Below are 22,489 nucleotides of genomic sequence, written 5' to 3' on the forward strand. Positions count from 1 at the left end.
AGGCTGCCTTCTCCATCTTTTGAGCTTCCCAGCTGCATGCTCTCGTTTCTGTAGTCTTTTTACGGTCTCCCTGTTTATTTTGCTGGGACCTTAAAAGTCTAGAATCATCTACTTTAGATCACAGCTGGTGCTGCACAGTATTTTGCTTCATCGAAAAGATGAACTCCCGGACTCCCAATTCTCCTTCTCCTTGACCTTTCCTCCTCTATGCACAAACAGGTACAGAGCTCCTCACCTTGAAAAAGTTTCTCTGTACTCTGTGAACCCCCCAAGTGACCATCTTCTTGCACTCCTTCCACTGGCCAACTCCTCAGACGAGGAGGTACAGACGGCCTTTATCTCCTCGCCTCCCACACTCTCTGATGCTTCACGCCGCAGCCCGGCTTGAGCCCTCTTTAGTTGTCTTTTCTCAGCAAGTTTGATCATCTCTCCTTTTGGAAGTGCTCCTCTCCTTAGCTTGAAACGCACATTATCCTGGGACCTCTGGCACTCCCCTGTGGGTTTTGTTTTCTTTTCTTCTCCTTTCTTACGCCACCACCTCTCCTCATAGATGGATACCCTTACCAGCAGTCAGCCCTTGGCTTTTGGTTGTTTCTTTCGGAACACCCTTATCTTATCTGCCATCCCAGCATCAGAATGTCTGGTCCAAATCTCCAGGCCGTATCTGCCTTTTTAGTCTATTTCCCTGCACAAATAGGTGTTTTTACTACAAATACACTGTGAGGCCTCTTTTCTTCATGTTTTGCTTTTCTACTATCCTTGCCTCCAGATCTCCTCGTAAATTTTATTCTATAAACCCCAAATATTGTCACATTTCTTATGAAATTAAACAACATTTTTTTTAATGTTTATTTTTGAGAGAGAGAGACAGACTGTGAGTGGGGGAGGGGCAGAGAGAGAGAGGGAGACACAGAATCCGAAGAAGGCTCCAGGCTCTGAGCTGTCAACACAGAGCCCGACGTGGGGCTCCAACTCACAAACTGTGAGATCATGACCTAAGCTGAAGTCTGGCACTTAAGTGACTGAGCCACCCAGGTGCCCCTCTTATGAAACTTTTCCATCCAATTCAAAATAGGATAATTTCTCTTTCCTCTGAATTCCTGGAATGGGTATCATGTGTGTCATTTGTGAACACTCAACAACATATTGTCAACATTCTTTATCCTGTTTCTCCAATACAGTATTGTCTTTGAAGGCAGGGTGAAGGGTCAGCTACGATTTGAAGTCTTCAGCTCCTCATGGTTGCTTTGCCCTTGGTTGCTACTCAGAGAGATTGTTGGTGACGATATCCATTCCTCCCCATAGAGGCTGAATGTTGTGGCTGAGGAGCTGAGAGCTTGTGAGGCTGGGGTTGTGTTTGGGCCCATGGAGGTCAGTGGACTTCCTTCTGCTCTCTTGCCTGGCATGGGCTCACAGAGCACACAGAGAAGGACTTATAAGAAGGGACTGAAGGGTGAAGGAATGTGGATGATGGGAGGCTTGAGAACCCCCTTGTGGTTGTTGAAAATCATCACCGTGACAGATCTCAGTAAGTAGATTTTAAAATTTCCCTTCCTTGGATGCATCAATAACTTCACCTTCATATTCAAAACACAGCAAGTAATTAATCTCTTGTTTGCCAGAGAACAAAGCACTAAATGAAACCCACATTTTAGAATTCGAAGGTGGCTGTGAAAGACGAGAACCAAAATAAAACTGAACAAGTGAGGGGCAATGCGAGCAGTTACTCACACTTCAGGAACCCGCCGGTCAATAACCACAAACAGAAACTTGATAAACAGCAAGTTCTGGAAATAAACCTTAATTATCATGAATGTTCATCATCGAGTTAAATTAACTATCACCTGGGAATATCTCTGCAAATGCGGGAGCCTTGGATGTCCAACTTAGGAGAGATGAACTTCAAATGTGAGCATTAATCAACTTGGTCATTCTTTTTAACCACGGCTCCAAAAACAAAACAAAACAAAACAAAACAACAACAACAACAAAACCACTTCTCTCTCTTTTTTTAAACTGTTGGTTAAATAAAAGTAGCAATAAATACAATCTGCCCTGAACAGACCATACATCAATAAGTGAACACTTAGCCTAAGCTACTTTTCCATGAGACCCATGATGCATTTTTAATTGAAACTTAACAAGCTATGATCCAGCAGATGCTCCAGTCGTCAGCTCTAGAAGGGAAATGTGGTCCTGCATGCAGACATAAATGCTTTTTAATTTAGCGGGGAGCGAGTGTGCCTGCACAGTTGTGTGGTATAATTTTTTAAATTGCTTAAGTGTCACTGTTTGTTATTTCACATTTATTGAAAAATGTAAATGCCACATGTAAAAGAATAGCAGTATGTCTTGTTCCAGTCGGATGGCTTAATCTTACTAATCACGATAATATATGCTAGCTGGAGTTGGGAATATTTAATAAAATATTGGAATAAATTTATTGTGCTAACATTTAAAGGAAATTAATAAAAGCGCCTGCATTTGCAATGTTCAAAACTTTACCAATTTTAAATGTGTAAGAAACAGCACAGGGATGATCATCCCACAAGAACAGACGTACTCATACCTCGGCGGAGATCTTAGTCATTCAGCACAGGCACAGGTGTGCTGGGAGTGAGTCCCACGGTACTGGAGGGGGAGGGAGATATTTGCAGGATCTTAAATTTGTCTGTGTTTTCTGTGATGGAGTCATCTGTGTGCACATTTTTACGTTTGCATTTCACAGGCCTCAAAGGTGGCAGAGTAGACACAGACATCTGCATTTTACATATGAGAATCTTAAGCCTTGGAGAAAAGATTGTTCCAAGATCACAGAGGTGGAGCCCAGGTCGCTCCACTCGCCACCAGATGGACATCAGTTATTCGTAGGTCATGTATACACATCTTCAAATGGACACTGTGTCCCCACAACCTGTCAAAAGGGCTCTCTCTCAACTGGGTTGAAGTCACCAATCTCTTTTGTTGTAGTGGGTGGGAGTGGTTGCTTGGGCTAAATCCCTCCTCCCCTTTCCCTTCTCTGTTCAGGAGGCATTGGTGGGACCCTGGGACCCTGGGCTCCAGCAGAGCTGCGCCCAAAACTTTACACAGATAAGTGACTTGCTAAGTCAGAGCTGAAAGCTAAACCGTGATTATTCATAAAAGGATTTTTTAAAAAAATAGGTAAATAACAGTTACTCAAAGTTGAAACCTTGGTACGTCGTTTTTTCTTAAAAAACAAAAATGTGTAATAAGAACAATCAAAACTGTCGTTGACAGGAACTCGCCACCTTTCCCTTCCTTTGGGCCGTGGGCAAGTAATTCTGCAACGTCTAACTCAACAACCGGCGCTGGTTTGAAATGGTTACAAGATAACCGTATGAGGGAGAGTAAAGCAGAGTGTCAATGCAACCCACGCGTCTCCTTTGTCTTCCTTGAAGGCTTTCTACACGGGTCCCTGGGGACCGACCCTCCGTCCCTGCGCGTCCCTGCTCTCCCTAAAGACTCTAAGAAAGTCCGCCGCCACCAGTCGCTGTCGCAAGGCATTCCGAGTTCCCACCTGGCTTTCCCCCCACCTTACCCTCCCAATCGGTTTCAGGCAAACGGCTCTAACAATGTCGGCCTAAAGCTGTTCTCGGCCTTCGAGTGGAGGCCACGAGAAAGCAGGTGCTCCCCCACCGCCGGGCTCCGGGAGGGCAGGCAAAGAGCCCGCGCTGAGCTCGGGGAAAGTTGGTGGGCCGCCTTTCCTCCTCGACGAACACCCGCTCCGTGGCTTCTCCCAGGGGAAAGAGAAGGTGGCCGGGAGGCCGCTTGCGTCGCCAAACATCCCCCCGCGCTCCTGGGAGCAGCGAAGGACAGGTGCCTTTGCTCCGACGTCCCCGAGAGGCGCCCGCTGCACCTCGCTCGCTGCCGCGCCCCCTCCGCGGCACGCGCTCGCCCTCTGCGCCCCGCGCCCTCCCCATTCCCGGGAGCGGGGAGGCTCCGGCTCGCAGGTAATTATTGCCAGCGGGGCCCGGCGGGGAAGCGGGGGTGGGCGCGCCGGCAGGGGCGGGCGGCGCGGCGGGGCGCGGGCATAAAGGGGCGCGGCGCGGTGCGGCGCCCCAGCGCCCGGCTCCCGCGAAGCATGCCCGCCCGCGCCCCGCCGCGCCGCCCGCGGCCGCCGCCGCCTCTGCCGCTTTCGCTGCTGCTGCTGCTGGGCCTGGGCGCCCGCCGCCTGCGCGCCGAGCCCGGCGACGGGGCGCAGACCTGGGCCCGCTTCGCGCAGCCTCCGGCCCCCGAGGCCGCCGGCCTCCTCCACGACACCTTCCCCGACGGCTTCCTCTGGGCCGTGGGCAGCGCCGCCTACCAGACGGAGGGCGGCTGGCGGCAGCACGGCAAGGGCGCGTCCATCTGGGACACGTTCACCCACCACCCCCCGGCGCCCCCCGGCGCCCCCCCGGTAGCCCGCCCGCCGTCGGGCGCCCCGTCGCCGTCCCCGCCCGCTACCGGGGACGTGGCCAGCGACGGCTACAACAACGTCTTCCGCGACACGGAGGGGCTGCGCGAGCTCGGGGTCACCCACTACCGCTTCTCCATCTCGTGGGCGCGGGTGCTCCCCAATGGCAGCGCGGGCGCCCCCAACCGCGAGGGGCTGCGCTACTACCGGCGCCTGCTGGAGCGGCTGCGGGAGCTGGGCGTGCAGCCCGTGGTCACCCTGTACCACTGGGACCTGCCCCAGCGCCTGCAGGACGCCTACGGCGGCTGGGCCAACCGCGCCCTGGCCGACCACTTCAGGGATTACGCCGAGCTCTGCTTCCGCCACTTCGGCGGCCAGGTCAAGTACTGGATCACCATCGACAACCCCTACGTGGTGGCCTGGCACGGCTATGCCACCGGGCGCCTGGCCCCCGGCGTCCGGGGCAGCGCGCGGCTCGGGTACCTGGTGGCGCACAACCTCCTCCTGGTGAGTTCGAGGGGCCGGGCAGAGGGCCACGCGGGGAGAGGGCCTCTGGAGATGCCAGGGGCGAGTGGGGGGCCGAGCCTTCAGCCTAGAGGAAGTTCCATTTGAACACATTCCTGAAGTCACCTGGGTTGGCATCTTGGGGGGGGGGGGGGAGCTGAGCAGCTGGGGCTTTCCTGGGAAGCCAGGTATTTGGGAACGGGGAGAGAAAAAGGAAAGTTCCTTTCTCTGGGTGTATGGGAATCCCTAGAGGTAAGGAGGGGACGATTTCCCAATAGTAGCTAAGAGTGAGGAGTGAGGAGGGTGGATGAAAGAAACAGGTTTGTTAGGAAGCCGAGCAGGTGGCATTAGCCTCTGCTAGAGTTTATGGAGATGTCATGGGTTCAGTGTTACTCCAGTAAGATCTGTGGTGTGTGTGTGTGTGTGTGTGTGTGTGTGTGACAGAGAGAGAGAGAGAGACCCATGTTCACAGTGCAGCAGATGCAAAGGTCTCAAAAGGGCATCTCCTGGAGAACTGAGCTTAAACTGTCTTTGGAAGTTCTTTCTATGGCAGGCAGAACTGCGTCCATCAACCATACTAATCATCAGGGCAGTGAAGACCCCTTGGACAATCTTAAACAGGGCTATAGCCGTAAAAATACAGAAGCAACTACAGGATGATCTAGATTGTGCCCTACAACAACAGTATTCCCAAGATCCTTTCTCCAGTTCAGAGGACTCCTTGGTGATGAGATGATCCTTAGCCTGACGCAATTGATTTTGACACCCTTGTGCAGAAGGCTTAGTACATCCTGACGGCAGGAGTTCTTGATATGCCACGATCAGGTTGTCTCTCAGTTCTTTTTCCTAGTTCTTCACTCAGTGCTCAAGATTAGGTCCCACTGATTTGAGGGTTCCTTTATGATAATGTCAGTCATTGGCACATTTTGTACGGAGTTTTATACCACGAGAGAAAGAGTTTTTTTTTTCTGTATATGTGCAAACATTTTAATAAAAGTGTTTACGTGTCTGACTTCTCGTACTCTATTTTGGTGACTAGTGGGCTTACGGAAGACCTATTTTAAATTGAGAATTAAGCCACAGATTTTGAACAAAATGAAGATGAAAACCACTTCTACACACTTTTCATGGAAGCCACTGAGGCAGAACAGGACTGGGTTGTTGAGGTGACTAAGCACTCTGAGCTCCTGGTAATGTTGGAATAATGGCTAAATAAGATTGTATGTCAGCTCCTGTGTGCTACCATGGGGCATAGAAGAATGTTGGATTTGTTTGACAACAAAATTGTGATTTCAGATTGATACATATTCTTCTCGTTAAGATACTTTAGAGCAATAGTAAGAAACTTTATCAGTCTGTCAATTCTTTAAGGAACCAAAATACCTTAAACACCACCTGTTCATTGTTGGTGATAGAAAAGGTATGGGAAGAAGTGGTCCCTCTTTTGAAGAGAGCATAAGCAAATTTTAGTTCATACCAGAAACAAACAAATTTGTAGACCAGCTGGAGGGTCCGATAGACCATTCCTGCAAAATCACTACTTTAGATTTAAATCATACAAGTTCTATTTTTAGAGTGCATGTATTAAACTCTGTATGTATACAAAAAGTCATCAGTTTTTATTGCAGTGACTTACATGATCCTTTCACGTATAAAATCAGGACTGGGGACTGAAGGAGCTTTCTAGTAGACTGGTATTTGAAATGGTAAACATGTTTTTTTTGATCCTTGTTCCCACTCTTGGCCCTCTGATTAACTTTTCAGTTATATTTTTGTGTCTTTACACACAAAAAAACTTGACAAACACTAACCGTCCTTCCCAGAAACACAGTGGACTTTGTATTCATAAGAAATTAGTTAACAGGTGGACGTTTGGTTTTGCTGAGGCTGCAAACAAAATGCTAGTAGCTGTAAAATATTAATTTTGCTTTCAAATTTCTTTGGTTTGGAATGTAGCCATTCTTACATACTATGAAGAGGTAACTTGTCGTTATCAAAAACAATAGCTTAATTTTTTCATATGAGATATTTTCATTGTGTTTTCAATGTTCTTTCTTGGTGGCTGTGTTAGGGACAGGAAGGTAGGGAAGTTTGGACCTTATTTGAAAAGGTAAGACATATTGTGCATATATGGGTAATAGAACATTTCAGCCAGGGCTTAGATATTGCTGTTAAGGCCACTAAGCCCCTAGCATATTCTTTTGCATTTAGGGATCTGATGCTGGTGAAGGAGCAAAGTGGCCAGCACCCCTTCCCTGCCCCATTGTGTGCTTCCACTAATTTGCAGACTAAAGAGACCCCCCCTCCCGGGGAGACTGGGGATTTGAACCAACCTTCTCTCCTAGCGGCCCACCCTCACCCCTGCGCTAACCCCGAGTTCAAGAATTGTTGTCTGATGGCCTGGAGGACAGGAGGCAGGTCAGACAAACAGCAGGTTGAATAATGGAGGGTTCTGCTCAAAATGGAAGTCTCCATATTCTTTTGGGTTCTTGGTACTGAGATAAACCTTGAAAAAATGTATGTGTGTGTGTGTGTGTGTTTAAAAGAGAGCCAGAGTCAGAGACTGGGAGAAACAGAACTAAAAGGTTTTCCCCAGAGAGCTCTAGGACCCCCCCCCCCCCCCCCGCCCCGGGTTGTTTTGCTCATCTGAGTATAACCCAGAAAGAGGACACACCTTTTCTCTGTGACTTGTAGAGAGACTGCTATACCTTCACAGCTCCTGATGTCCCCTGAGAAACTAGCATTGAGGCCTGTAGTTGGGGTTCTGGCCCCAGCAGTGCCTCTGAGTTTTTATTCTGCCCATGGGTTTCTGAGAAGGCCAGGACCGAGCTGGAGGTACGCGTGGGCTTCTCATGTGGGAGTCTTGCAAATGTTTGTACAGGGAACCTGTGGAAAAAGACACTTTCTTTCACTTAGGACGTGGGACTAGGCGAGAATACTTGGGATGCTAATGGGTGGTACAGACGTGGTTGGCATCGAGCAGGCTATGCATTAACATCAAAGCTCACATCTTAGCCGATCTGTCTGCAGCATTTGTCTAGACACTGTTCTCTTTCTTGACACACTTCCTCAACTTGACTCTCTTGCTTCCCCTCTCAGCTCACTGGAGATTTCCGTGTCCTCCTCACCTTGCCTCTAGATATTGGAGGGCCCAGGGCTCCATCATGGCACCTTTTCTCTAGATTCACTCCAGGTGAACTCTTTGAATGCTCTAGATCCTGATGACTCCCAAGTTTGGGGTCTCCAGCCAGAACTTGTGCTCTGAGCTCCAGATGGTCCTGTGCTTCCCATACCCATTATGGCAACTCTGAACTTTGAGTTGGTCAGGCCCCAAGCCTTAACTCTTCCCTTTCTCTCACATCTTACTTGCAATCTATCAACAAATCCTACTGCCCTACCTACCTTCAAAACGTACCCAGAATCCAACCACTTCTCCTTCTATCTGGAGCTACAGATCCAAGTCCCTGTCAGATTCTGGCTGGATAATTGGAATAGACTCGTAGCTGATGCCCTTGCTGATGCCCTTGCGCCCTGTGGTGTTTCCTGATGGACATTCTCAAGGATATCGTCCTGTGTGAGCAAGACAAAGTCCCTCATTTATTAAAATCCCACCTTTCCTTGAAGAACCCAGTTCACATTTGAACTGGTCTTCCCTTTGGTTCCACACCCGAATGCCGTATCTTCCTTCCCTGGAACCCCACTGTGCCTCATTTCTGATGCCTTCTACCACACGCCTCCTTCATGTGACCATTTCCTCCTTTCACTGCCCCACTGGCTGGGCAATTCCTTAAGTAAGGAAGTCATATTCACTTGATCTCTCCTAAAGTGCCATCTTGTCCTTGGTAGGTGATCAGTGCGTGCTCCTGGCCATTTAATAGCCTGACTTTGCCTCTATAATCTGATGCTCCTAGGGTTTTCTTTCTTTGTCAGTCTTTCTAGCCACTCTCCAATGGGACGAGGAGTGCCAAATCCTAACTGTGTAGAAGATTGGCAAGCATAATGGGGCAGAACGTGACATTTTCAGTAAAAATTTAAGGTTCATCAGATTTATGATTCCATTGTAAAGATTACCAAACGATTAAAAACTATAGTCCCTATGCAATATTATGAAGAAGTTTCCAGAATTGGAGGTGGGGGAAATCTCCTGGCTGGCTTTAGTAGCGTGTTGAAGTAGCTTTGTTATCTAGTTGAGTTTTCATTTCCCAAGTGATAGTGGAGGCAATTTATCTGGCAGATACATGCTCAAATTATATATGCCACATACTTTTGGGAGGCACTTTACCAATTTTCCTCTCACTGAAATATATTTGGTGCATAGATGGAATAATCAACTGGGTTGAACGTTAAAGTATTTTATAGAATACTGCTGAATTCCTTAGTGTGTTTAATCATAAATAGTTAAAAATCTCTCCCAAAGAGCTTGACTCACTCTTCTTTGAATAGCTGACTGAACACGGTGGTTTTTTTTAAAGGTTACAGTCAAGTCCAAGAAGAATTTTAAGAATAGAAAAAGGACTATAATAATTTCAAATAATTTCAAAATGGTAGCAATGTTTAACAGTGTTAATAAAAAAGAGGAAAAGTACAAACTACTCAACCTTCAAATAATGTCCACATGTACTTCTTAAGTACAAAGTGAATGAATGTTCAACTGTGTACCTGGCTGTGGAGTTAGTCATGACTTTGGAATATAGAAGTCTTATGAGTTCTATTAAGTGTTCAGACAATATGGTTGGTCTAAGCCAGAATTTTATTATAATTAACTTGTACAAAATGTGCCTTTCTTTCCATGAATGTCATCTTTTCAAGGCACCAGGGAAAGTTTAGGTGTAGGAGGAGAATAGAATACATGCTTAACGGGAGGACAAGAAACAAAGAGTGGATGAGTAACAATACACAGTGTTAGTGAGTCCTCCAGGGTCCACACCTCCTCAGAAACTACTAAATTACACTTGTCACTCGTACTTACACAGAGAAGCATCGTCTACCTTTTGTATGCTCCGTCTTGGTACAAAGTCAATCTGAAGGATCACTCTACTTCTTTGCCCCTCCATCTTGGGATAAACTGTTATTTAGCCTTTGAAGACTCCACGCTGATATTTCCGTTACATGCTAACAACAGGAAGAGTGGATTGTTTTACTCATTTGTGACTCCTTGAGGTCCCAGACTATAAGATCATATTTATTTTTCAATGTTTAGTGCTAACCTCACAGAAGAATACGATCGATATAATTTTTAATGAAGGAATAAATGCAGATGTAAAATCATCTCTACTTATTTCAGTATGTATGTCCTTTTTTTCTCTCTTCTCAATTGAATACTTAGAGTCTGTTTTCTCACACAGTGTCTGGGGAGGAGTTTAAAACCGTGAGGAAGAACAGGGAAAAAATTCCTGCCCAGATAGGTGTATGACCTTTGTGCATTTCCAGGGCAAATAATACCCGCATTTAATCCAGTGACAAAGAAAGAGGGGAAGGGGAAGAATGTGGCTGTGTAAGTGCCCCACCTGGAGGCTGTACCGTCCTTTCTACTCACATCGCGTTGGCAGAATTCAGTCACGTGGTGTAAGGAGCCTGGGACTTATTGTCCCGCTGCATAGCCAGGAGCTCAGCAGATAATTCTAGTTGTGTTGAAACCAGGTGGAACCAGATCTTTCAGGCAACGAGGGATCTCTGCCGCACCGCCTATCTCCCAGGTATATTGTGAGAAGGAAAACAAAATCATAAATGTCAACATGTTTTGAAAAATGGAAAGAACTCTGCAGAGGTGAGGTATGAATTTATTGTCAATCATAATAATAAAAAAAGCAAAACCACGAGCTATTTAGGAGAGAGGAATTAGACAAATACTTTAGAAAGTGTTGCCCTACTTAACTTCTTCACATGCAACTTATAGCTCTCAATGGAACAAACTTTTCACAGTTATTGCAATAGCGTTTGACCAAAGATTATCCAAATCATTTTTGGAATAATCTATTTTACCCAAAACACATTACCAACTACCTTTGTTTGGACCCAGTTTGGTGTTTGAAAGAAATATACTCAAGTTTACAACTGCTATAATTTGATATGTTGACCAAACTAAAGATAACTATTTCGTGAACTTTTGTGGTCTCAGTCTGAGTAGATTTTTTATTGATAACATTATTGTTTAAAGTATAGATGTCAGAACATCATCCATGAACCATTATCTTTGTGGTTTGATGAAATACTCAAAATAAACGAAAAGTTGTGACATACGTTAAGTGAAATACAGTGGTTAAGCAAATACTATTTCCATGCCTGTAGTGCATCTTTATTTCATGGTTAGAAGGTTAGAAATATAGGGGCGCCCGGGTGGCTTTGGCTCAGGTCATGATCTCGCCATTCTCAAGTTTGAGCCCTGCGTCGGGCTCTGGGTTGACAGCTGGGAGCCTCAAGCCTGTTTTGGATTCTGTGTCTCCTCTCTCTCTGCCCCTCCCCTGCTTGTGCTCTCTCTCTCTCTCTCTCTCTCTCTCTCTCTCAAACATAAATAAACATTAAAAAAATTAGAAAAAAGGAAAGAAATACAAAGGGCTGGGGAAATCCCAGGTCACATTTCTTCTCAGGACAAACCACTCCCAGTGACTCTCCTGGGGTCCTCTAGCTTCTGCTCGACTATTTGCAGGAAGAGGAACTCAGTTCCTCCCAAGTAATCCACTCATTCTCATCTTTTATATTGAATGGGAAGCCTGTCTCTTCATTTTAGGACTTCAGTACAGGACTTACCCCTGGTTGGCTCTTGGCCTTTCCAAATCTCAAAGAATAAAACGAACTGCTTTTTGATGAGACAGCCCTTCAAATATCTGAAAAGGCCACTTTGTTCTTCCTAAGTATTTTCTCTTCATGCTGAAGTCTGCCTCAAGGAGAATTAGAGGGAGCCGGACATTTAGCCAAGGCCCCCTTCTTGGGAGCCTGCCATGTGGCAGGCAGGCATGTTGTTGACTTCTGAGAATGCAAATATGACCCTAGAGAGGCCTCTGTATCTTCTCACACTTGAGGATAAGGTCGAGTGGGAGGTGGAAAAGTTGACCTTCCTGTTTCTCCAGGGGTGGGAAGTGGGGCATGGTCTTCAAGGAGCAGAGCCCTCCAGGGTTCGTTGTCAGACCTGCGTGTGTCCCACCATCCTTAACAAGGGGCTGGAGATGGGTGTAGATGTAAGGGGCCGGAAGTTTCCAGACTCCGGATCCTGCAGAGAATAGGGACCTCTGGCTGTATTTACACGTTCTTTTTGTGAGGGACCAGGGGATGGCTCCAAAGCCACAGGGGAGGTGAGGGGTGGTAGGGAATGTATGTCATCTCCAGGCACCTGCAAATCTTTGGGAGGGTGCTCCTCCTCCTTCCTGTCTGACACCCCCTTCTCTCTGGATTCCTCCTCATTTGGTCTTTTCCCTCCAGCCCCTTCCCCTATCAGTGAGATTACTTCTCTCCTGGTGTTGGCTTCTCTTTACTCAATGTCAGGCCTTTCTGCTGGGGCTTGGCAGAGGCAGGGGGAGGGAAGGGTGGCAGGGTCTTTCGTTCTGGGATCAGGTATAGCTTCCCTGAAGTGATCTGAAGCCAAACGGAAGTCATAGCACAGATATTTTCAAAGTACACTCTTTGGGCTGCGTGAGAGATTCAGCTTCCTCTTGTTTACCTAACGTGGGCTGTGTTTACCCTGAACCAATCGCTTGGCCCTTTCCACCCTTCCTGGTCAGAGTTACATGTCACAGCCTCCCTGGACCCACAAAGGACAAAAACTTCTCTCTGAGTCTGCAGGTCTGTTCCAAATATACAAGAGGCTGTGGCTGGGGGGAGTGATGGCGGTTTAAGGGTTTAAGGGAAAGGCTCTCACATTTCCACAAAAAGAAGGATAAGGTAAGACCCCTGCCCTCATGTCCCTTAGAGATTAGTAGGGGAGATAGGGTTGTCAAATAATTACATTGAAATGTGTAAGTGCCTTCATAGAAGTAAGTACCAGGGACGGCGCGGGTGCCAAGAAAGGAGGGATGGGTAAGAGTTTTGGGGGTAGTCGGTGAAAACTATGCTGGTGAGATCAGGGGCTGGCAAGCACTTCTGCAGAGGGCCAGGTCTTAAGCTTTGTGGGTCATGCAGTGTCTGTCGCAAGCACTCGCTTGTGTCCGTGCAGTTAGAGGGTGGCCATAAGCAACGTGTAAATGAATGGGCACGGTTCGTTTACAAAAATAGCTGTGGGCTCCTATTGCTGGGGCTAGTGTGCAGGCACCCAGCATAAGAAGGGCTTGTGATGGTCCGGGAGAGCGGCATGCGGTTGGGGTAGGTGGCAATTCGCCCCACAGGATCAGTCGTTGGAAGGGCTGAAGCACTGGGGGGAAAGGAGGGAAAGAAGCTGGAAACGCAAACCTAGAATTTTTCAAGTCCTCTCTTAGAATTTGAGGTACAGAACCAATTGTAGCTGCCCCAGATGTTTAGGGTGCATTTCTTTGCCTGGACGCTGACTGAGGATAATGCCGTCCAAGACCGCATTAACTGTTTTGGCTGTCACCTCCCCGTGGACTGGCTTAGTTTGTAGTCAGTTAAAGCCTCTCGGGCTTTTTAGTGTTTCCCTGTGTAAGTTGCCGTTAAGCCAGACCTCTCCTGAAATCTTTTGTTGCTTATTTTTGAACTTTTAATCTTAGTAAATCTCATCTTCACTGGGCAACAAAGGCAGTTACCACCGATGGATAATTCAGTTAAAGGAATAGCGGGACGTGCATACAGTGGAATAGTATTTGGGTATTAAAAAGTTGATATATGGTGATTAAAAAGTTGCACATGGTATGTTGTTAAGAGAAAAATGCCAGTTGTATTATGCTTCTTACATAGCTCTGCTGATAACGACATGTGACTAAGTAGTGAGCACTTTACAGTTCTTGGGCTGTGCGGGGCTCTCTAGCCCCTTCCTGACATAACCAAAACTACATTTGGCATTCCTGCTTGGTGCTTCCATAAAATCCTGTATTACTTCTCTAACCACACTTGACCCATTTTACTGAAGTGATTTGTTTGCTTGTCTTCCCTCGACAGACCTCAGCTTTGAGATGCCAGGAACCATGTTTATATTCCTGTTTTATACCTGGAGCCTCACAAGGGAGGCATGCAAGGGAGCATGCAGATGTTTGTTGCAGGAATGAGAGAATACACCCCCTCCAAGAACGGGGAAAGGAAAAAAGTTAACAGTGGGTTATTTCTGGATGGTGGGATTACAGAAGACTTTAAAAATTTTTTATTTTTGAGAGAGATAGAGCATGAGCGGGGAGGGGCAGAGAGAGAGGGAGACACAGAATCTGAGGCAGGCTCCAGCTGTCAGCACAGAGCCCCACGTGGGGTTCGAACCCACGAACTGAGAGATCATGACCTGAGCCCAAGTCGGATGCTTAACCACCTGAGCCACCCAGGCACCCCCAGATGATTTTTTTTTTTTTTGCTTTCTGGTTATCTGGATTTTCTAATTTTTCTATAAGCAAAATGTATTGCTTTTGTGATAGAGAAATAGTAAGTAGTATTTCTGGAAAAAGATGGAAGATTGAATTTACCCACTACAATTTTTTTCTCTTCCTTGAAACCCCATGAAACTGTAGTAAAGAAACTGCTAAAGAATGAAGGCGGGGGAGGAGTGAGGGCAGGAGAGAAGGAGGGAAGGGGGTGGAGACAAAGACCCACACAGTGGAGACAGCAGAGTAGCAGCAAAGCTTTGGGAGCTGAAAAGCAGATGTACGAGTGTTATTGACTGAGCAGGCCTAAGAAGGTAGACTGTTGGCAGTAGGAGAGGCCAAGAACAAATCCCAGGATTGCAGAATCTCCAGGAGGCTCCGAGAGTAGCAAGACCAAATATTCTGGATCTGGAGGAGAAGGGAGTTAAGTGCTCACATGAGGAGAACCGGCTGAAGGTTATTTAAGAAAGAACCAGATTCCTAGATCACCCCCTTCTCCTCACTGCTGGGCATCTGCCCCTTCTCCACTCAGGAGAAAACTAGAGGTTAATTTTCTAGAGAGTAAAAAATGGGAAGTGTCTGGGCTTAGGGACACCAGGCACATTTGAGGGCATGAGTCCTATACTGAAAATAAGGAGTAAGTGAACATATGCAGCTGACAGCTGAGACACCCCCAGCCTCCCCCCCACCCCGCCCTCCATCTTCCCTACCAGGGTCTCAGAAGGCTGACAGTGTGGCCTACTCTCCAGGTAGAGATTGGAAGAATCTTCTCCAGGGAATCTGATGAGTTCATGTGGAAAGACCTCAGATACTGATCCTAATGTTTTCCACAACAATTAAATGAGACAGATCCCTCTACAGTGAAACTCAAAGTCAGCCAACCCCACCTACACTGTAGCTCAGACCTTCCAGTCAGGTTTTTTGTTTGTCCTTCTTAAATATGAATAGGCAGTCAAAGATCAACAGACATCTGAGGAAAGCCTCTAAACATGAAAGATTGAGACCCACACAAATAAAGAAACAACAACAGGACGATCAACTAATTTTGAAGGAAGCTTGGAGAAACCAAGAATATGCAGGGAGAAAATGCTCAAACCCCCCTACCAAACCCTCAGTCAAAACATACAAACTTCCAGTTATCAAATAAGTCACGGAATGTAATATACAGCATGGTGACTATAGCTCATAACATTGCATTGTATATTTGAAAACTGCTAAGAGAACAGGTCTTAAAAGTTCTTAACAGAAGAAAACCACAACTCTATGTGGTGACGGACGTTAATGAGACTTATTGTGGTGATCACTTATAGTATATACACATATTAAGTCACGGCGTTGTATACCCGAAACTAACATAATGTTATATGTCGGTTATAGCTCAATAAAGAAAAACAAATGTTAAAACCCCCAATGGGAGTCTGAGATAAGAGAAGATACTGAATACAGGATATAAGAAAAGGATAACAAGATGGGGGGGGGGAATACTTGAAAATGAAATACATTATAACAGAAATGAAAAATTTAATAGAAAAGTTGGAACATAAAGGTGAGGCATGAAACCTAATAATGTAGGAAGAAGACAGAGAGATGAATGGAAAAAAAGTCAAAGAGGTGGGAGATAAAGGTGTAACATTCAAATAATGAGAGTTCCAGAAGGAGAAAGCAGGGGTGCAGTAGGGTGTTAGGCTGTGGCCCTCAATGAACCATGCTGGCCAGTATCCACGATCTGTGCCTTCCCCTTCCCGGACTGCGGGCTTGACAGCAGATGTGTTTTGTTCCATGGAACATAGTGAATGTGAAGCAACCGAAAGTTTAATTAAAGTGCATTCACATTGGAAGTCTTTCTGGATTGCTCCGTCATGAGAACCGGTGTCAGCACGTGGGCTGGTTTACTGAAAGGTGAAGACAGACTTTGGAAGATCAAAGATCACCCTGGATGTTCTCGCCACCGGTGAGATCCCAGCTGAGTGCAGCTATAGGCGTGACCTCTGCTACATCACATGGAGCAGAAGAACTGTCCAGGTAAGCCCCGTTAACCCGCAGAGACCAGAGAAATCATAAATCCTTGTTATTTCAATCCCCTGACCGGGGTGGTTTGCTTTATAGCAATAGATAACTGATAGAAAGAGAAGGCAAATGATGAAGTAATTCCAAGATATTTCCTAGAACTGGAAGGTGTGAATTCCCATACTGAACGTGAGGTACTTGGGGAGTCATTATAGAACAAAGCTGCTGTGGTACAGCAGGGCCAATGGGTCCATGAGCAAGGGATCGTGGCTTTTTATTTTGCCATGTTCTATTAAACATCTTCACAGCTCCCTGTGAAGCGTGGCAGTCTGCCCAGCCATGCCAATACCATGTTATGGCAGTTGTGGCCTCCTGGCTTCTGGCTTTAAGCACCACCCACTGCCTGGTCTCTGTTACTTCAGGCTGTCATGGCCTCCATGGATGATAACAAGCCCAGCTCTGTGATGGCCTCTCCAACCATCAGCCTTGACCTGCAGAGAACTGCCACCACACCAGCGATGCTTGTGCGCCCTCATGGCATATTCCCAATGGACTTGGTGCATGGTGTCTCTCCCTCTGGCGCTCAGATGAAACGCCAAACGCTAGTGGGTTGTTTGGCCTTACATAATATCCTCATTCCAGTACGCCTACGTCTCTCGGCTTCTTGTATTCCTTCCTTTCTCAGCTGTCAGGGAAACTCAAGCATTTCTGCCCACTCAGCGTTGGCCATCACTTTTTCTAGGCTTCTCAGAGCCATTCGAGCAGCAAGTTTGCCCTGTGTCCTGAGGTCCTGGCCAGAGCATTAACACACATTTCTGGAGAGAGTGCTCCCTAGTCAACAAATTCTGTGTTGTCTTGTCTTACATTCCAGTTCTGGAATCCAGGGCCCTCCAAATTCAAACCCAGTAGTACTCCTTGGGTTCTTGCCACTACATTCTAAACCTTTTTTTGTTTTTGTTTTTTTTAAGTTTATTTATTTGACAGAGAAAGCACAAGTGGAGGAGTGGGCAGAGAGGGGGGCGGAGAGAGAGAACCCCAAGCAGGTTCTGCTCTGTCAGCACGGAGCCCTGACGCGGGGCTTGAACTCCTGAACCGTGAGATCATGACCTGAGCCGAAGTCGGACGCTTAACCGACTGAGCCACCTAGGTGCCCCACTACATTCTAAATCTTGAAGCTACTTTGGCATATAATGTCTTGCCTCCTCTGTAGGCCCAGCTGCCTCCAGGTTTTAAACCTGGGATTTAACCCTACTTAGTGGCCTGTCAACTTCTGAGGGAGGCACCTGCTGTCTTTTAAGGGTGAGGCCTCTTCAGCATAGGGAAGTGCTATCTCTAATTAGGCAAGGGGCGGCCACCTCTGTAATCCCCAAGGGTTCTAAGGGTTCTGAAGATCCCAGCAACTATGGCCCATGTTCCAGAGTCCTAGGTTTTCCCAACCAGGGCTCTGACCTTGGCATGACAGACCCACCTTAACCGAGCATTTAAACCTCTCTGCAGCTCTGCATCTCTACCAGGTCCTAGGACTGAGGCTAAGCTGTGTGTATACTTCCACTTCAGGAGATAAGCTACTAGTGAAACCCTCTGGCTCTCATATTGTGTCTTTGCTTCTTAAAGGCCCTTGGTTTCTCATGATCTCTCTGCGGAGACTCAGTACAGTATGATAGGAACCAGTCAGTTCGCCCCTCCTTGTGGGCATTGGAATGCCTGGATCATTGCACCTACGATGCATTCCCCTTCACCATGACATTTCCCCAGGTTCCACTGGTGAAATATTTGGCAATTGGAACACCGGCTTGTGCCAGGAAACTATCTGCCCCCTTAATATTACCCAGAATGGCACTTTCTTTCCCTTCTAGGAAGTGAAACCTGACTTGTGTTTGTTTAGGTCTTCTGAGATGCAAATGTCAGAACAGGATTAGATATGTAAAACATTTCTTGAAGGAAACAACTGTGAAGGATAAAGAGGAAGGAGCACAGAAGGCAGAGCCTTTAGACCATGACTTGTCTGACATCTGTGAAAGAGAGTGGGCAAGAAGTAGGTTTAGGTGGGAAAAGTCTCAGATGGCAATACAGATCTAAGAAAGATACAGTCAGGCCAGTCAACATTGCCTATTAGAGGGGTCCCCATCCTGCAGGAATGGGTCTACATTAGTACCCCTGCTATGTTCAGTCATAAGGGAGTAGCCTGTGAGAAGCATGACCTCAGGACCAATGAAGCAGTGGGTCTAAAGGGGTAGCAACTGGTGCTATGGGTCAGTTATGCTTCTCAGAACAGGAAACTGAGCAGTGCCTTTTCATGGCTACTACAAACACTCCAAACACCAGTGAGGAATGCCACTCCCAAGAGGGGAATTTCCAACCAGAATTTTTCTAATATATATTTCCAACCAGATTTTGATATTTATTTAAACTATCAATCATTTATGAAGGTAAAATAATGAGATTTCAAACTACTCAAAGTCTCATAAACTAAATCTTCCATGCACCCTCCATCAGGAGCATGATGGAGACAAGAAGGAAGAAGGAAGAAGACAGAACAGTAAATCTAATCCAGGAACGTGACGGTGAATTGTAGACCCAGGAAGTCAACTGTGCAGCAGAACTAAGAGCAACCAGTCCAGAAGGGGAGAAGATTCTAGAAGTGTGTCTCCAAGAAAAATATTGGAGGCTGATGTGAACTTTTAGAAATTTATGCTGACGGGCTGTTGGAAAGTGTGGGAAGAATTAGACACAAGCACAAAGAAAACCAAGGAAATGAAAAAGCAATGCAATTAGTAACTTTAAGGAACACAAAAATAAGAAAGAAAACAGTCTTAATTACCATGTTATAAAGCCCAGCTGTGAGTAATAGTCACATTAGCAGAGTAATGTCAGTTATGGAACATTAGTTTTTTAAACCAAACTCTGCTGTATAGCTAAGTCCTCACCTACCGTAACAGGAAGTCAGTGGATACTGCCTGAAGTGTGCAAGTATGGAAGTGTGTAAATTTCAAAAGTTATAAGAGTCAAAGGTATTAACTTCTGCCAGGGGGACCTGGGGAGATTGTAGGGGGGTGGAGAGTAGGCAGAACTGCGATTATTGTTACAAGTTGCATAAAAATTAAAAAAAATGTATTATCACTTAAAAAAATGTTTTTAAATGTTTGTTTTTGAGAGGCAGTCAGATTGTGAGCAGGAGAGGGACAGAGAGAGGGAGACACAGAATCTGAAATAGGCTCCAAGCTCTGAGCTGTCAGCACAGAGCCCGACGCGGGGCTCGAACCCACGGACCGTGAGATCATGACCTGAGCCGAAGTCGGTCGCTTAACAAACCGAGCCACCCAGGCACCCCGAAGTTTTTATCATCACTTTAAAACTTAATTTTGTGGGGTGCCTGGGTGGCTCACTCAGTTTAGGGTCCAACTCTTGAGTTTGGCTGAGGTCATGATCTCATGGTTGTGAGACTGAGCCCCACATTGAGCCCCAGGTCAAGCCTTACACTGGGCTCCGTGCTCAGACTCTTAAGCAGAGCCTGTTTAAGATTCTCTCTCTCTCTCTCTCTCTCTCTCTCTCTCTCTCTCTCCCCCCCACCTGTCTTCCCCACTGTCTCTAAAAAATAAATTTTTAAAAACCTTACTTTTGTTAGTTATAGTGCTTATTTGTAATATTTTGGTCTGTAGGACACTTTTTGAATTGAGCTTTGCAGAATTTCCAAATTTCCAGATTAATGCTTTGTGAATTTTCATCCTTTTGATGATAAAAATGTTGAAAAGAAATAGGACTGTGAGTAAACTCTGTTTACTTGTTGTTAGTGACCTTGCCTCAGTGGGACAGCTCCTATTAATTAGTGTTGCAAACACCTGTCAGTGTTAGACAGTAAGCAACCAGTAAATTTTTGCTTCATCAATGAATACTCTTAAAATATAGCTTTCAAGCATCAATTATTCAAGAAGCAACAATACTATCATATAAATTCATTTCTGACTAGTTTTTAAGTACTTTTCTCTCAAATATGAATGGACAGCCAAGCATCAAAAAGTATTTGAAGAAAGTGCTCAACATGAAACAGAATAAAATAAATAAACAGAAAAGCAAACCAAGAGAAGCAAATTGTGCAGGAAATTAAATACACACAAACTGAAAAAAGAACAGAGAATATTAAAAAAAATTCTTGGACCTCCACAACGTGATTGTTTAGTAAAAAGTTTGGAGAGTAAAGTAAAAGAAATGCCCCCAAAGTAGTGCAAAATGACAACGAAATGGAAATGTTAGAGACAAGGGGAAAAGATTGAAAAGATCAAGTACAAAAGTCCAACATCAGACTAACAGGAGTTTCAAAAAAGAGAATATGGAATAGAGGGCAGGAAATTACTAGAGAAATAACATAAGAAAATGCCCCAAAACTGAATGTGAGCCTTCTGCTTTAAACTGAGATCCTAGAACAATGAATGCACAGTTGTAGAGGGATTTCGAAAGCTTATCTTCAATGTAATCTGTTCTAAGACTCTAATGGAAGGTATGCACCAGCAAAATTACAGAGCAAATAAGAAGAAGAAACTGGATCCAGAAGAGTATGGCTCCAATCCATGAGAAACAGAGAAAAATCCTAGGACAAGCACAGCTCTAGGCAGCATCTAGTCCAGATAAAACCAGGAAGATGGAAAGGTCTAGCAGAGCAGGTGGAAATGTACTCAGTGGAACAGGTGGTATGGCAGTGAATAGGATGGAGAATCATGAAAGCATTTAAGCGCACGGAATATTTTGCAGGTTTAATAATGAGGTGATTGTTTTTTCAGGGGAAAATAAAAAACTGTCCAAAAAAGGCGGTGGGGGGCAGGGGGATATTGTTAGTGTCCTATTTGGCTTTGCAATGACCAATATTTATATAAAAACCTTGAACTGATTAATGATTTAAATAACAACAGACATTTGGGAGAATAAACGAAGAAAGTTGGGGAATGTAAAAGTGCCATCTCTTCCTTATCATGATGCTGTATTAAATTTTGGAATAAGCAGATCATTTAGGACCATGATGGTAATTGCTGGAGGAAACCAGCTAAAAGTTAAATGTGGCTGCCTGCAGGGAGCAGGAGAGGGAGTTTGAGGGGGTGTGGAAAACACTGTTTTTCATGGTTGGCCTTTGGTACTATTTGATTTCAAGCTACACGAATGGATTTATGTAATTAGAATAATTTTTAAAAACCTGTACCACTGAATAATGCTTTATAGAACTTGAAGTGCTTTTGTGTATATTGGGGGGGCAGGTAAATTAGTTGAGAGGCTCAGAGTCTAGCTGACTTTCCCGTGGCTGCCAACTGGGATCAGAACCCAGCTTTCCTGAACCGGCTCCCAGCACGCATTCCATTAATGCAGGCTGCCTGAGCACAGTTTCATTTGGGGGTGTGCTAGTGAATGTCTAGACTGAGAGAAAGTTCCCTTCTTGTCCACATATTAGCACTCTGAAATGGAGGAGAATGTGAGCCCTGACTTGTCACCAGTGTTTTTTTGCCTTCATTAAATATCTAGAGACTCACCATTACTAATATTTAAAAAAACTCTAAACCATATACATCAGTTCCACTAATTGTTGCTACGTCATTCCCCAGGACTTACTGGATTCCACATGGTGGGTTGGGATTGGGGAGGTTTTCTCTGCAGTCATGTCACTTCGACCGGGCTGGGCTGTCTCGCATGACTGGCAGTTAGTGCACAGTTTGTGAGCCTCAAGTCAGTCACATTTCTTATGTGGAAGCTAGCTTCAGCTTAGCAAGCACCCCAAGAGAACCAACTAGAAGGAAGTGGTGTCATGTAGCTTCACTTCTGTCAGATCAGTCACAACCCCCGGAGTCAGGGGGAGGGGGAACACAGACCCCTCAGGGGGAGGAGTGGCAAGGTCACGGTGTACTGGATCGTGGGGGATGTTCTGTCTTTGAAAAATATGAGTTGCCACACATCACAGGCTTTCCAGCTCCCAGTGATCTGTCTGAAATGTCTTTTTCCATCTCCCCAGGACCGACACATCTTTCAATATATGGTTTGGAAATTACCTCCTACGTGAAGACCTCTCCACAGGAAGGAGTCTTCCTTTTCTCTGAAGCTCCATTGTATTTTTTTTTTTAATCCTTCTTATGGCCCT

General features: G+C 45.7%; 1 protein-coding gene across 1 annotated transcript in view; it reads left to right on the forward strand.

Annotated features, from left to right (window-relative positions):
• The first annotated feature begins 4,073 nt into the window (after positions 1-4,073).
• The window catches only part of KL (klotho), a 46,221-nt gene continuing 27,805 nt past the window's right edge, over positions 4,074-22,489 (forward strand). The window contains exon 1 of the mRNA XM_027064662.2: positions 4,074-4,921. Coding sequence (XP_026920463.1) covers positions 4,103-4,921 — 819 coding nt within the window. The 5' untranslated portion in view covers positions 4,074-4,102. The remainder of the gene's footprint in view (positions 4,922-22,489) is intronic.

This window comes from Acinonyx jubatus, chromosome A1 (assembly GCF_027475565.1).
Source record: "Acinonyx jubatus isolate Ajub_Pintada_27869175 chromosome A1, VMU_Ajub_asm_v1.0, whole genome shotgun sequence".
Classification (NCBI taxonomy): Eukaryota; Metazoa; Chordata; class Mammalia; order Carnivora; family Felidae; genus Acinonyx; species Acinonyx jubatus.